Below are 17,285 nucleotides of genomic sequence, written 5' to 3'. Positions count from 1 at the left end.
AGTTGGCGGATGCTTTAGTCCAGGTCTGGGAGGAGATCCCTCAGGAGACCATCCGCCACCTAATCAGGAGCATGCCCAGACGTTGTAGGGAGGTCATACAGGCACGTGAAGGCCACACACACTACTGAGCCTCATTTTGACTTGTTTTAAGGACATTACATCAAAGTTGGACAGCCTGTAGTGTGGTTTTCCACTTTAATTTTGAGTGTGACTCCAAATCCAGACCTCCATGGGTTGATACATTTGATTTACATTGATAATTTGTGTGATTTTGTTGTCAGCACATTCAACTATGTAAAGAAAAATGATTTAATAAGAATATTTCATTCATTCAGATCTAGGATGTATTATTTTAGTGTTCCCTTTATTTTTTTGAACATTGTATTTGGTAAAACATAATTTCCCCCAACAGTTTGTTAAGAGCTGGCAGCAAGCTTATAGGTCTTCTGTTAGAACCAGTAAATACTTTGGCTTCCCTCCAAGCCTGAGGACAAAGACTTTCCTCTAGGCTCAGATTAAAAATATGACAGATAGGAGTGGCTATAGAGTCAGCTACTGTCCTCAGTAGCTTTCCATCTGTTGTCAATGCCAGATTTGTCATTATTGATCGATAACCACAATTGTTCCACCTCTCCCACACTAACTTCACAAAATTCAATACTTGCACTGCTTTTCTTTAATTGTTTCTTTACATTTTTTTTCCATCATTCTTTATATCATTGATCTTGGCTTCCTAATAAAGTTTATCATTTTTTGTTGAGTTTGGTCACATCATTTCTCAATTTGCAGTACATAAGCCAGCCAGATGTGCAGCCAGACTTATTCACTACTCCTTTTGTCCCATCTCTTTCAAACATACAGTTTTTAAATTCCTCATCAATCCATGGAACAGTTCTAACAGTCCCTTTCTTAACAGGTACATGTTTATCAATAATTGGAAGAAGCAATTACATCTGGTAAAAACAGGTAAACACATTATAAGGCAACAATATAAGACAACGGGACCACTGTGTTTGTTCTCTGATGAATTGTAATGAGAATGAGATGTGAAATATCAATATACGTGCTAAGAGAAGTAATTTCTCTCTCCTGTGTGGATTCTCGAAAGACATTTAACTGTGTGTATTCTCTCATGCCGTTTCAGGTTCCCTAACTGATTAAAACACTTGCCACACTGCTCCCAGTGATAAGGCTTCTCCTCTGTGTGTATTCTCTCATGTTGTTTCAGGTTCCCTAACTGATTAAAACACTTTCCACACTGGGAGCAGTGGTAAGGCTTCTCCCCTGTGTGAATTCTCTCGTGCCGTTTCAGCTCCCATGACTGGTTGAAACACTTTCCACACTGGGAGCAGTGGTAAGGCTTCTCCCTTGTGTGAATTCTCTCATGTCTTTTCAGGTTAAATAAATGGTTAAAACTCTTCCCACATTGGGAGCAGTGGTAAGGCTTCTCCGTGTGTATTCTCTCATGCTGTTTCAGGTTCCCTAACTGGTTAAACCACTTGCCACACTGGGAGCAGTGGTAAGGCTTCTCCGTGTGTATTCTCTCATGCCATTTCAGGTTCCCTAACTGGTTGAAACACTTTCCACACTGGGAGCAGTGGTAAGGCTTCTCCGTGTGTATTCTCTCATGCAATTTCGGGTTCCCTAACTGGTTGAAACACTTGCCACACTGGGAGCAGTGGTAAGGCTTCTCCGTGTGTATTCTCTCATGCAATTTCAGGTTCCCTAACTGGTTGAAACACTTTCCAACTGGTGGTGATTCTCTCAACAACTGGTTGAAACACTTGCCACACTGGGAGCAGTGGTAAGGCTTCTCCGTGTGTATTCTCTCATGCTGTTTCAGGTTCCCTAACTGGTTGAAACACTTGCCACACTGGGAGCAGTGGTAAGGCTTCTCCCCGGTGTGTATTCTCTCATGTAGTTTCAGGTTCCCTAACTGGTTAAAACACTTGCCACACTGGGAGCAGTGATAAGGCTTCTCCCCTGTGTGCATTTTTCCATGTTGTTTCAGGTCCCATAACCGGTTACAACCCTTTCCACAGTAGGAGCACTGGTGTCGTCTTGCGGGTTTGGACGTCCCTGGCTCTGGTTCCACTGAGTCTGGTCTTTCTCCTGCCAAAGACAGTTTATTTTTTTAAATAGACACACGAATGATGCACCTTTTCCAAATTTTGTTACATTTCAGCATTATTCTAAAATTGATTAAATAGTTTTTCCCCCTCGCCAATCTAAACTCAGCAAACAAAGAAACGTCCTCTCACTGTCAACTGCGTTTATTTTCAGCAAACTTAAGATGTGTAAATATTTGTTGGAACATAACAAGATTCAACAACATTCAAAACTGAACAAGTTCCACAGACATGTGACGAACTGAAATGGAATAATGTGTCCCTGAACAAAGGGGGGGGGGGTTAAGTACTACAGTGCATCTACTCATGAACTGCACCACATTTGACAGTAGTTGCAGTGAGATGCTACCCCACTCTTCCACCAAGGAACCTGCAAGTTCCCGGACATTTCTGGGGAGAATGAGCCTAGCCCTCACCCTCCGATCCAACAGGTCCCAGACGTACTCAATGGGATTGCGATCCGGGCTCTTCGCTGGCTATAGCAGAACACTGACATTCCGGTCTTACAGGGAATCATGCACAGAATCAGCAGTATGGCTGGTGGCATTGTCATGCTGGAGGGTCATGTCAGGATGAGCCTGCAGGAAGTTTACCACATGAGGGAGGAGGATGTCTTCCCTGTAACGCACAGTGTGGAGATTGCCTGCAATGACAACAAGCTCAGTCTGATGATGCTGTGACACACCGCACCAGACCACGACGGCCCCTCCACCTCCAAATCGATCCCGCTCCAGAGGACAGGCTTCGGTGTAATGCTCATTCCTTCGACGATAAACGCGAATCCGACCATCACCCCTGGAGACAAAACCGCAACTTGTCAGTGAAGACCACTTTTTGCCAGTCCTGTCTGGTCCAGTGACAGTGGGTTTGTGCCCAGAGGCGACGTTGTTGCCAGTGATGTCTAGTGAGGACCTGCCTTACAATAGGCATACAAGCCTTCAGTCCAGCCTCTCTCAGCCAATTGCAGACAGTCTGAGCACTGATGGAGGGATAGTGCGTTCCTGGTGTAACTTGGGCAGTTGTTGTTGCCATCCTGTACCTGTCCCGCAGGTGTGATGTTCGGATGTACCGATCCTGTGCAGGTGTTGTTACACGTGGTCTGCTACTGCGAGGATGATAAGCTGTCCGTCCTGTCTCCCTGTAGCGCTGTCTTAGGCGTCTCACAGTACGGAGAGTGCAATTTATTGCCCTGGCCACATCTGCAGTAGTCCTCATGCCTCCTTTCAGCATGCCTAAGACACGTTCACACAGATGAGCAGGGACCCTGGGCATTTTTCTTTTGGTGTTTCCAGATTCGGTAGAAAGGCCTCATTGGAGTCCTAAGTTTTCATAACTGTGACCTTAATTGCCAACCGTCTGCAAGCTGTTGGTGTCTTAACAACCGTTCCACAGGTGCATGTTCATTAATTGTTTATGGTTCATTGAACAAGCATGGGAAACAGTGTTTAAACCCTGAGATTTTTGGATATAAATATGAACTTTATCGAACAAAACATACATGTATTGTGTAACATGAAGTCCTATGAGTGCCATCTGATGAAGATCAAAGGTTAGTGATTCATTTTCTCTATTTCCGCTTCTTGTGACTCCTCTCTTTGGTTGGAAAATGACTGTGTGTTTTTGAGGCTCTGACCTAACATAATTATATGGTGTGCTTTTGCTGTAACGCTCTTTTGAAATCAGACACGATGGGTAGATTAACAAGAAGTTAAGCTTTAATTTAGTGTATTGCACTTGTGAATGTATGAAAGTTACATATTTCTAAAAAATATTTTTGAATTTCGCGCTCTGCCTTTTCAGCGGAATGTTGTCGAGGGGTTCCGCTAGCCATAAGAGGTTTTAAGACTCCATGTTTCATTAGATGCTACAGTCCTCCTTTAAGACTCCATAATGTTTCATCATTAGATGCTACAGTCCTCCTTTAAGACTCCATCATGTTTTCCTGTTCAACAGTCTTGTAAAGATAGGGGGGCCATGTTCTGTTATAATCTCCACCCGGCACAGCCAGAAGAGGACTGGCCACCCCACATAGCCTGGTTCCTCTCTAGGTTTCTTCCTAGGTTTTGGCCTTTCTAGGAAGTTTTTCCTAGCCACCGTGCTTCTACACCTGCATTGCTTGCTGTTTGGGCTTTTAGGCTGGGTTTCTGTACAGCACTTTGAGATATCAGCTGATGTACTAAGGGCTTTATAAATACATTTGATTTGAATACTTACGTAAATAAGATTTCTATTTTTTTATACATTTGAAAAATGTCTAAAAGCCTTTTATCGCTTCATCATTATGGGTTATTGTGTGTAGATTGATGAGGAAATGTTTAATTTAATCCATTTTAGAATAAGATGTAACATAACAAAATGTGCAAAAAGTCACGGGGTCTGAATACTTTCCAAAGGCATTGGAAGTGATTGAGGAGAGAGCATCATTACTATATTCTAATTACAATCATTGACCCATAAGAGAACACCTGACCAAAGCCAGGCGTGACCCATATAGAATTAAAACAATATTATTCTTAATGAGAAATATAATCTAATAAACAAATGTTTGCATAACCAAAGACATGAAAACAGGTGGGAACATTGTATTTAGCTTGGCTTTCATATGGCCAGGAAGGTCATTGAGAATAACAATAGACAATAGTTATTGTTGCTAGTTCAGGGATGAAGATAGTGCAGGTTCATGAATGTTAAAGATGTGTTCACAGTGTGGATGTTGACAGAGGGGGATTCGAACCCCAAAGTAATAGTGGTACAACATATCATAAAGGTCATTTAACATTCTGGTTTAGGGGGTAATAACTTCATGGAAACCACTAATCACACTGTGTACAGATATAGAAAACCATCACATCAAGGAGGTGTAACAGTGATGAATGACTATTCAATGGACAACAGTAGTCTTCTGTAACAAGCAATATCTGGTAAATATGTTTACTGTAGTTCAGATAGAGCCTGATCAGCAGGGTGGGCAATATAGTACACAACTGTATCGTCTGCATACAGATGCAGGTAACAGTTTATTTTGGCGAAACAACATTGTTAATGTAAACAATATATTTATTAGACATTCTAACATATAACACAATGCCGAGGTACTAAAGATTTTATTTGCAACATTTGATCAACAATTTCGACCACCCCTGGGTTATGATGTATATGACATTCTAACAACAATTTGACCACCCCTGGGTTATGATGTATATGACATTCTAACAACAATTTGACCACCCTGGGTTATGATGTATATGACATTCTAACAACAATTTGACCACCCCTGGGTTATGATGTATATGACATTCTAACAACAATTTGACCACCCTGGGTTATGATGTATATGACATTCTAACAACAATTTGACCACCCCTGGGTTATGATGTATATGACATTCTAACAACAATTTGACCACCCCTGGGTTATGATGTATATGACATTCTAACAACAATTTGACCACCCCTGGGTTATGATGTATATGACATTCTAACAACAATTTGACCACCCCTGGGTTATGATGTATATGACATTCTAACAACAATTTGACCACCCCTGGGTTATGATGTATATGACATTCTAACAACAATTTGACCACCCCTGGGTTATGATGTATATGACAAGATACACTGGCTACTTTAGGCATCTTTTTTTAATGACATGTTTATAATCCAAAAGTATGTTTTTAGAGGGGAGGGAAATACTGTTTATGTTAAACTGTAGAGAACAAGAACCTTTGGTGAATCAAGGAGTCCCTGATATTTTACATACTACACATGTCCAGAAGTCTGGTTCTGACAATAAACAAACTTTTAAAGTTTCAAACGAGGCTGTCAAGAAAGCCAACAACCCACTGCGATGCACATGAAGAAACGTTCAAAGTCCTTGAAATGTTCCTGATTGACTGACCTTCATGTCTTAATATAGTGATGGACTGTCATTTCTCTTTGCTTATTTGAGCTGTTCTTGCCATAATATGGACTTGGTCTTTTACCAAATAGGGCTATCTTCAGTATACCATCCCTACCTTGTAACAACACAACTGATTGGCTCAAAGGCATTAAAGAGGAAAGAAAATCCGCAAATTAACTTCTAACAAGGCACACCTGTTAATTTAAATGCATTCCAGTTGACTTCCTCATGAAGCTGGTTGAGAGAATGCCAAGAGCGTGCAAAGCTGTCATCAAGGCAAAGGGTGGCTACTTTGAAGAATCTCAAATATATTTAGATTTATTTAACACTTTTTTTGGTTACTACATGATTCCATATTTGTTATAACATAGTTTTGATATATTCACTAGTATTCTGCAATGCAGAAAATAGTAAATTAAAGAAAAACCCTTGAATGAGTAGGTATTCTAAAAACTTTTGACCGATAGTGTAGAATAAAATATCTGTAGATCAGATGTTAATGAAGCAATACAGACCACATTGAAGTGTCTGGAGTTTAGTTTGTATGTTCTAGAGTCTAGTGAAGAGAGGGGGGATGACTGGGACAGGCAATGTAACATCCACAATGTTTTGAGAAAATGTTTTTGTAAAACATGCAACTTACATCGGATCATCTTGAAACGTTCTCTCTAAAGCTAACTTTCATCAAGGATTTATATGGTCAATTGGTTTATGTCTTTTCATTGGCAGAATCCTTTTTCAGTGTTATGATATTCATAACATCCATATCCACCAGTCTATCTTCCTGTCAACTAACATAACTCTGTTGGTTGTCCTGGTAACAGATACCAGTGGGCAGATCTATTGTATTTGTTCAAACTGAACTACAGCACTTACTTTGATGAGTTAAATCTGATCCTTTCATCTCTTCTCCTCCTCTCACAGTTCCACTAAGCCCCGTTGTTTTCCTGCAGTCCACCAGCATCACAGACAACCTCTTCATACCCAGCAGTAAGGCGCTACTGGGAGAGGTACGACACGGGGACTCCGGGAGGGAGGAAGGGCTAGCGTTGTCCTGGTAACCATAAAGAGGGGACACAGACACATATCATTATGGATGCTGATACCAGTGTTGTCATGAAGTGCTTTACAGAAATCCAGCCTAGACCCCGATAGAGCAAGCTGTATGCTAGACCAGACCAAGCTGTATGCTAGACCAAACCAAGCTGTACCATCTGGTGTTCTGATCTGGAGAGACTCTTCTCTGACTCGTCAGCATCAGGATGTTGTTGATGCTCCCCAGAGGATCCACGATAGTCACGTCTCTCTCCTGTGTGAACGAGAACAGCAAACAGACGGTAAACTTATGACCGTCTATTACAATCAAGAGGCATGAATATGTCTAAAATGGCCACTTACATCATGATTTTGTCAAATATTGTTTGTGTTGCAAATGTAAAAGGTCATTTCCACAAAATGGGTGCCTTTTACATCCCTTTGATATTAGATTTTAGATTTTAAAAGCCTGTTATATTAGATGAGGTGAGCTTTAATGTAGACCACATGGAGAATGAGAATTCAATACATCGAAGTCCCAAAAACATATGTACCAATGGCAGATTGTCCCTTAAACAATTACCACAGTACTGAACGACATATTCAAGTGTAGAACTGAAGTAGAATGCCCCTTTAAAACAATACATTATTTCAAGAACTACATAGTGTCCCTGTTATTAAGACAGTACTCACTGGTGGTAGTCTGATCTTCAGCTTCCTCCGCTTTCACTCCCAAAACGTCTTCCTCCTTTTTTATTGAGATAGCCTCCTCTTCCTCTTTTACTCTAAAAGGTTCTTCCTCTTCTTTCACTACATTCTCTTCTTTCAATGTTATGGCATCTTCCTCGTTTTTGATTCTAAAAGCTGCTACCTCCCCTTCCACGTTGACAACCTCTTTCCCATCTTCCTCTTTCACTGTAATATCATCCTCTTCTTCTTTCAATGTGATAGCGTCCTCTTCCTCCCTTTTCATCCTGAAAGCTTCTTCCTCTCCTTTCACCAGAGCTTCTTTCTCGGTCGAGCTTTGTGAGCTCATGCTCCGGTCGATTAGCCTAATGCAGTATCCATTTAGTAACACATTTGTTAATTTAACGAGCAAATGACGTTAAAATGAACTAGTAGATGGGTAAACATAATTATATTCAAAACACTAAGAGTAATATACACACGATTGGCCTAAAGAGCTTCAAAGACTCAACTTTATGTTCGCTAGCAAAGCAACACGTTGGTTGAATCAGAAGCCTTTTGGAATCGCTGTTGAAGAAGCCATAAATATTCTATACAGTTCCGTCCACTAGATTATACAGCTGTTTCTTGACCTTTAACCTCCCACCAATGCTCCTCAATACAGCATCACCTGAAAGACTCATGGTAGGATCATGCAACACATCCCTGGGTTGATATAGTCATGGCTAGGATACATGAATTATTTTAAAACAACCAGATGTTATAGTCATGGTTACATGATAGTGACAACACATGGATTTAATTAAATGTTGTATTTAATATTACATAGTAAACTTTAACAATTGTAATATGTATGTTTAAATGAAATATAGTCATGGTACTAAATTTTGGATATAGTCTGGTAGGATACAATCTCTTTACCATTCTGTCTCTCCCACATTGGCTGGGAATGCTTATTAAGGGTCACTAAGAAGTTGTGAATCTAGGGGGGTCCCCTTGCAGTTCATAGGGGAACAAGCTAAAAACCCTCAAACTGGACATCTCCAAAAGGACTAATTAACAACCTGTGTGATGTATTGTTGTGCCCCCAGGTGTCTTTGTTGAAAACATGTAATGTTTTACTAAAAAAACGACCTAAACAGATAATTTTGTATGTTTAAATGACTGAACTAAATTTCTCTCTCTCTTTCTCTCTCCCTCTGTCTCTCCCCTTGGCTGGGAATAAAAAGTTGTGAATAGGGGGCCCTTCTAGGGGGGTGTCTTTGAAAACATCCATGTTTTACTAATGGATCATTTTTACCCCTTTAAAAATAGGGGGATGTCTCAGTCTTTGAAAGGGTCATTGTACTCTTTAACTATGCTTCCTTTACTGATGACCTAAACAGATCACTTTTCCCCTTTTAAAAATAGTTGTCAGCTGTCCAGATATAATGGTCAAGAGGTCGTGAACCAAGAGGGGCCCTTGAACACATGTTGTGTTTAGGTACATATGTTTTCTGTTTATGAAGGAATAAATGATTGAGAGGATATAGACCACAAAATAAAAGATAACTGTATTCTTTAACAATGTGCCCTTCACTAATGACTTAAACAGATAATTTTACTCCACAAATAACCTTTTACTGCAGGGGGCTAAAACAGGGGCCTTCAATGCTGCAGAAATGTTTTGGTACCCTTCCCCAGATCTGTGCCTCAACACAATCCTGTCTCGGAGCTCTATGGACAATTCCTTCCACCTCATGGCTTGGTTCTTGCTCTGACATGCACTGTCAACTGTGGAACCTTATATAGACACGTGTGTGCCTTTCCAAATCATGTCCAATCAATTGAATCTACCACAGGTGGACTCCAATGAAATTGTAGAAACATCTCAAGGATGATCAATGGAAACAGGAGGCACCTGAGCTCAATTTCGAGTCTCATTCAGCAAAGGGTCTGAATACTTATGTAAATCATTTTGTGTTTAATACATTTGCAAAACATTTATAAAAAAGCTTGTTTCCGCTTCGTCATTATGGGGTATTTTGTGTAGATTGTTGATGAAATTGTTATATTTAATCAATTTTAGAATAAGACTGTAACGTAACAAAATTTGAAAAAAGTCAAGGGGTCTGAATACTTTCCAAAGAAACTGTAAGTGATTGATGAGAGAGCATCATTGCTATATTCTAATTAAAATCATTGACCCATCGTAACGGCATTCATAGGAGGAAGGTGAGGACCAAGGTGCAGCGTGGTACATGTTCATATTATTTATTCGAAACTGAACACTAAAATGCAAAACAACAAAGAGAACAACCGAAACAGTTCTGTCAGGTGCAGATACACAAACAGAAAGCAACCACCCACAACTAAGTGGGAAAACAGGCTACCAAAGTATGGTTCTCAATCAGAGACAACGAAACAGAGACCGCTGTCCCTGATTGAGAACCATACCCGGCCAAAACATAGAAATACAAAACCTAGACATGCAAACATAGAATGCCCACCCACATCACACCCTGAACAAACAAAACAAAAAAACATACAAAGCAATCTACGGTCAGGATGTGACACCCATAAGAGAACACATGACCAAAGCCAGGCGTGACCCATATAGAATTAAAACAACATTATTCTTAATGAGAAATATAATCTAGTAAACAAATGTTTACAGCTCAAGGACAGAACTACATACATTTTGTAAAAGGCACACGTAGCCTACATATCAATGCATACACACAATCTTATATGGTTTTAAAGTTAAGGGACATCAGCCTGGGCGGGGTGATCCTCAGTAGGGGAGAAAAAGGGAAAACACCATCTTTTGAACTGAGTGTCTTGCTTGCAAATTGCTGTAAGTGTAAACTCCGGGTTGCAATCCTTATTAAACAAACTAACCTCTGATCAAAGAAGTTTTCCTGTGGTCTCTTCTGTGCACATAGGGCAGAATTCCCTTACAGACTATGCAAACTATTTGGGATATTCAACACATTCATGTTTCTTATAAAAGAAGAAGTGATACAGTCAGTCTCTCCTCAACTCTTAGCCAAGAGAGACTGGCAGCATAGTATTTATATCAGCCCTCTGTTTACAATTATGAGCAAAATGTGCCACTCTGTTCTGGGCCAGCTGCAGCTTAACTAAGTCTTTCCTTGTAGCACTGGACCACACGACTGGACAATAATCAAGATTAGACTAAACTAGAGCCTGCAGAACTTGATTTGTGGAGAGTAGTGTCAAAATAGAAGAGCATCTCTATTACATATAGACCTCTCCCCATCTTTACAACCATTGAATCTATATGTTTTGACCATGACAGTTTACAATCTAAGGTAATGCCAAGTAATTTAGTCTCCTCAACTTGTTCAACAGCCACACAATTCATTACCAGATTCAGCTGAGGTCTAGAACTTGAGGAATGATTTGTACCAAATACAATGCTCTTAGTTTTAGAGATGTTCAGGACCAGTTTATTACTGGCCACGCATTCCAAAACAGATTGCAACTCTTTGTTAAGGGTTTCAGTGACTTCATTAGCTGTGGTTGCTGATGCTTATATGGTTGAATCATCAGCATACATGGACACACATGCTTTGTTTAATGCCAGTGGCAGGCCATTGGTAAAAAATAGAAAAGAGTAGAGGGCCTAGAGAGCTGCCCTGCGGTACATCACACTTCATATGTTTGACATTAGAGAAGCTTCCATTAAAAACCCTCTGAGTTCTATTAGATAGATAGCTCTGAATCCACATTATGGCAGAGGTTGAAAAGCCATAGCACAAACATTCTTAAACAACAGGTTATGGTCAATAATATCAAAGGCTGCACTGTAATCTAACAATAGAGCTCCCACAATCTTCTTGTTATCAATTTCTCTCAACCAATCACCAGTCATTTGTGTCAGTGCAGTACATGCTGAATGCCCTTCTCTATAAGCATGCTGAAAGTCTGTTGTTGATTTGTTTACAGAGAAATAGGATTCTATTTTTGCCCTTCTTTTTTTAACGTTTTTTTTCCATCATTCTTTATATCATTGATCTTGGCTTCATAATAAAGTTTATTATTTTTGTTGAGTTTGGTCACATCATTTCTCAATTTGCAGTACATAAGCCAGCCAGATGTGCAGCCAGACTTATTCACCACTCCTTTTGCCCCATCTCTTTCAAACATACAGTTTTTAAATTCCTCATCAATCCGTGGAACAGTTCTAACAGTCAGTTTCTTAACAGGTACATGTTTATCAATAATTGGAAGAAGCAATTTCATCTGGTAAAAACAGGTAAACACATTAGTGGTAATGCTTCTCTCCTGTGTGTATTCTCTGATGTTGTTTCAGGGGCCCTAACTGGTTAAAACACTTTCCACACTGGGAGCAGTGGTAAGGCTTCCCACCTGTGTGTAATCTCTCATGAGCTTTCAGGTTTCCTTTCTGGTTAAAACTCTTTCCACACTACATGCAGTGGTAATGCTTCTCCCCTGTGTGAATTTTCTCATGAGCTTTCAGGTTTCCTTTCTGGTTAAAACTCTTTCCACACTGGGAGCAGTGGTAAGGCTTCTCCCCTGTGTGTACTAGCTCATGTTGTTTCAGGCTCCCTAACTGGTTAAAACACTTACCACACTGGGAGCAGTGGTAAGGCTTCTCCCCTGTGTGTACTAGCTCATGTCGTTTCAGAGTCCATAACTGGTTAAAACACTTGCCACACTGGGAGCAGTGGTAAGGCTTCTCCCCTGTGTGTACTAGCTCATGTCGTTTCAGAGTCAATAACTGGTTAAAACACTTGCCACACTGGGAGCAGCGGTAGGGCTTCTCCCCTGTGTGTACTAGCTCATGAGCTTTCAGGTGTCCTGGCTGGTTAAAACACTTGCCACACTGGGAGCAGTGGTAAGGCTTCTCCCCGGTGTGTACTAGCTCATGTCGTTTCAGAGTCAATAACTGGTTAAAACACTTGCCACACTGGGAGCAGTGGTATGGCTTCTCCCCTGTGTGTACTAGCTCATGAGCTTTCATGTGTCCTGGCTGGTTAAAACACTTGCCACACTGGGAGCAGTGGTATGGCTTCTCCCCTGTGTGTACTAGCTCATGTTGTTTCAGATTCCCTAACAGACTAAAACACTTGCCACACTGGGAACAGTGGTAAGGCTTCTCCCCTGTGTGTACTAGCTCATGTCGTTTCAGAGTCCTTAACTGGTTAAAACACTTGCCACACTGGGAGCAGTGGTAAGGCTTCTCCCCTGTGTGTACTAGCTCATGTAGTTTCAGAGTCCTTAACTGGTTAAAACACTTGCCACACTGGGAGCAGTGGTAAGGCTTCTCCCCTGTGTGTACTAGCTCATGTCGTGTCAGAGTCAATAACTGGTTAAAACACTTACCACAGTGGGAGCAGTGGTAAGGCTTCTCCCCTGTGTGTACTAGCTCATGTCGTTTCAGAGTCCATAACTGGTTAAAACACTTGCCACACTGGGGGCAGTGGTAAGGCTTCTCCCCTGTGTGTACTAGCTCATGAGCTTTCAGGTGTCCTGGCTGGTTAAAACACTTGCCACACTGGGAGCAGTGGTATGGCTTCTCCCCTGTGTGTATTCTCTCATGTTGTTTCAGGGTCCCTGACTGTTTAAAACACTTGCCACACTGGGAGCAGTGGTAAGGCTTCTCACCTGTGTGTACTAGCTCATGTTGTTTCAGGCTCCCTAACTGGTTAAAACACTTGCCACACTGGGAGCAATGGTAAGGCTTCTCCCCTGTGTGTACTAGCTCATGAGCTTTCAGTTGTCCTGACCGGTTGAAACACTTGCCACACTGGGAGCAGTGGTAAGGCTTCTCCCCTGTGTGTACTAGCTCATGCTGTTTCAGATTCCCTACCCGGGCGAAACACTTGCCACACAGGGAGCAGTGGTAAGGCTTCTCCCCTGTGTGAATTCTCTCATGTCGTTTCAGGCTCCCTACCCAGTTAAAACACTTGCCACACTGGGAGCAGTAATAAGGCTTCTCATGTTGTTTCAGATTCACAAAATCTTTAAAAATCTTTCCACACTGGGAGCAGTCGTAAGACTTCTCCCCTGTGTGTATTTTCTCATGTTGTTTCAGGTCCCATAACCGGTTACAACCGTTTCCACAGTGGGAGCACTGGTGTCTTCTTGCTGGTTTGGACGTCCCTGGCTCTGGTTCCACTGAGTCTGGTCTTTCTCCTGCCAAAGACAGTTTATTTTTTTAAATAGATACCCAAATGAAACCTCCACATGATAAAACAACAGTGCTATGAGAGTAAATCCTAATCAGATCTCAATAACCTGAGGCCAGTTTTAACAATCTTAGTGGTATTTTAAAACAAATGTAGATCTTTCTGGTAATTACTTATATGTTTACATTACTTATTTTACAGAATGTGACCTACACACTTCCTTAAACATAAAATAACTAAAGAAGTAATTTTGTGCGATTGTAAAAAACTTGTTTTTACATCGAAGACACAAAGCACATCAGTAAAATCTCCCCATTGTCGAAAGGGATCGACACCTGCTGTTTAAATGGACCAATTTCTTATTTAGACGTTGACAGGTTTTCAACATTTTGACTATCGCTGATGTCATATTTTGGGTAAAGTAAAAAATAAGGTGAAATATTTGGAAAGATGTTCCTAAAACTGGTAGTAACTACAATAAACAAAAATATAAATGCAACATGTAAAGTGTTGGATGTTTCATGAGCTGAAACAAAAGATTGCAGAATTTTTTACATCCCTGTTAGTAAACATTTCTCCTTTGCCAAGAAAATTCATCCACCTGACAGGTGTGGCATGTCAAGCTGATTAAACAGCATGATCATTACACAGGTGCACCTTGTGCTGGGGAGAATAAAAGGCCACACTAAAATGTGCAGTTTTGTCACACAACACAATGCCACAGGTGTCTCAAGTTTTGAGGGAGCGTGCAATTGCAGGAATATCCACTAGAGCTGTTACCAGATAATTGAATGTTCAATTCTCTACCAGAAGCTGCCTCCAACATCGTTTTAGAGAATTTGGCAGTACATCCAACTGGCCTCACAACCACAGACCACATATAACGACGCCAGCCCAGGATCCCCACAGCATCTGAGACCAGCCACCTGAGTTGTATTTCTATTCGTAATGAAGACCTTTTGTGGGGGAAAACTAAATTCTGATTGGCTGGGCCTGGCACCGCAATGGATGGGCTTATGCCCTCCAGGGCCCACCAATGGCTGCTCCCCTGCCCAGTCATGTAAAGTCCATAGATTAGGGCCTAATGTATTTATTTACAATGAATGACTTGAATGAGCTGTAAATCGTTGAAATGGTTGTTTATATTTTGGTTCAGTAAACACACAGACACAGTGCATTCGTTAAGTATTCAGACCCCTTCACCTTTTCCAAATGTTGTTACATTTCAGCATTATTCTAAAATTGATTAAATTGTTTTTCCCCCTTCGCCAATCTAAACTCAGCAAACAAAGAAACGTCCTCTCACTGTCAACTGCGTTTATTTTCAGCAAACTTAAGATGTGTAAATATTTGTTGGAACATAACAAGATTCAACAACATTCAAAACTGAACAAGTTCCACAGACATGTGACGAACTGAAATGGAATAATGTGTCCCTGAACAAAGGGGGTTGGGGGTTAAGTACTGCATCTACTCATTAACTGCACCAGATTTGACAGTACTTGCAGTGAGTGATATAAATATGAACTTTATCGAACAAAACATACATGTATTGTGTAACATGAAGTCCTATGAGTGTCATCTGATTTTCTGCTTCTTGTGACTCCTCTCTTTGGCTGGAAAATGGCTGTGTGTGTTTTTGAGGCTCTGACCTAACATAATTATATGGTGTGCTTTCGCTGTAACGCTCTTTTGAAATCAGACACGATGGGTAGATTAACAAGAAGGCAAGCTATAATTTGGTTTATTGCACTTGTGAATGTATGAAAGTTAATATTTCAATAAAATATTTTGTATTTCGCGCTCTGCCTTTTCAGAGGAATGTTGTTGAGGGGTTCCGCTAGCCATAAGAAGTTAGGACTCCATGTTTCATTAGATGCTACAGTCCTCCTTTAAGACTCCATAAGGTTTCATCATTAGATGCTACAGTCCTCCTTTAAGACTCCATAATGTTTCATCATTAGATGCTACAGTCCTCCTTTAAGACTCCATGTTTCATCATTAGATGCTACAGTCCTCCTTTAAGACTCCATGTTTCATCATTAGATGCTACAGTCCTCCTTTAAGACTCCATCATGTTTCATCATTAGATGCTACAGTCCTCCTTTAAGACTCCATGTTTCATCATTAGATGCTACAGTCCTCCTTTAAGACTCCATAAGGTTTCATCATTAGATGCTACAGGCCTCCTTTAAGACTCCATGTTTCATCATTAGCTGATACAGTCCTCCTTTAAGACTCCATCATGTTTTCCTGTTCTAGAGTCTTGTAAAGATAGGTGGGTTGACTAGGACAGGCAATGTAACATCCATAATGTTTTAAGGAAAGGTTTCTGTAAAACACGCACTTCGCATTGGATCAACTTGAAACTTTTTCTCTAAAGCTAACTTTCATCAATGTTTAATATGGTCTATTGGTTTCTCTCTTTTCATTGGCAGAATCCTTTTTCAGTGTTATGATATTCATAACATCCATATCCACCAGTCTATCTTCCTGTCAACTAACATAACTTTGCTGGTTGTCCTGGTCACAGATACCAGTGGGCAGATCTATTGTATTTGTTCAAACTAAACTACAGCACTTACTTTGATGTGTCAAATCTGATCCTTTCTTCTCTGCTCCTCCTCTCACAGTTCCACTCAGCCCTGTTGTTTTCTTGCAGTCCACCAGCAGCACAGACAACCTCTTCATACCCAGTAAGGCGCTACCGGGAGAGGCACGACATGGGACTCTGGGAGGGAGGAAGGGCTAGCGTTGTCCTAGTAACCATAAAGAGGGGACACAAACACATATCATTATGGATGCCGATGTCACTGTTGTCATGTCAAGTGATTTACAGAAACCCAGCCCAGACCCCAATAGAGCAAGCTGTACGCTAGACCAGACCAAGCTGTACCATCTGGTGTTCTGATCTGGAGAGACTCTTCTCTGCCTCGTCAGCATCAGGATGTTGTTGAGGCTCCCCAGAGGATCCACCATAGTCATGTCTCTCTCCTGTGTGAATGAGAACATCAAACAGATGGTAAACTTATGATCTTCTATTACAATCACAGAGTCTTACAAGAGGCATGAATAGGTCTAAAAAGGGCCTAAAATGCAAACTTTCATCATCATTTTGTAAAATACTGTTTGTGTTGCAAATGTTAAAGGGTTGTTCCACGAAATGGGTGCCCTTTTGCGTCCCTTTGATAATTTAAGTAGAAATTATGCACCAATGTTGAATTTGAAAAGCCTGTTAGATGAAGAGTACTTTAATGTGACCACATGGACATTTCAATAAATCTAATATAAAAGTCTAAATATATGTACCAATGACGGATTGCACCTTTAACAATTTATTCAGTACTGAACAACATATTAAAGTGTAGAACTTCAG

The 17,285-nt window shown here is 40.8% G+C and overlaps 1 protein-coding gene and 1 pseudogene across 1 annotated transcript; both read right to left on the bottom strand.

The window, feature by feature from the left end:
• The window catches only part of LOC115125377 (zinc finger protein 107-like), a 34,340-nt pseudogene extending 17,716 nt beyond the window's left edge, over positions 1–16,624 (bottom strand).
• Positions 1,224–8,298, bottom strand: LOC135567673 (zinc finger protein 568-like). The gene is made up of 6 exons (XM_065014973.1): positions 7,758–8,298; positions 7,241–7,338; positions 6,906–7,083; positions 1,816–2,112; positions 1,446–1,533; positions 1,224–1,363 (listed from the first exon to the last, which is right to left on the bottom strand). Exons 1-6 carry the CDS (start codon positions 8,098–8,100, stop codon positions 1,309–1,311), a joined length of 1,059 nt encoding a protein of 352 aa, XP_064871045.1. The 5' UTR covers positions 8,101–8,298; the 3' UTR covers positions 1,224–1,308.
• Positions 16,625–17,285: the final 661 nt, after the last annotated feature.

The sequence above is a fragment of the Oncorhynchus nerka genome, unplaced genomic scaffold, assembly GCF_034236695.1.
Source record: "Oncorhynchus nerka isolate Pitt River unplaced genomic scaffold, Oner_Uvic_2.0 unplaced_scaffold_1854, whole genome shotgun sequence".
Classification (NCBI taxonomy): domain Eukaryota; kingdom Metazoa; phylum Chordata; class Actinopteri; order Salmoniformes; family Salmonidae; genus Oncorhynchus; species Oncorhynchus nerka.
Note: the sequence above shows the minus strand (reverse complement) of the source record. Positions and strands in the feature narration are given on the sequence as shown.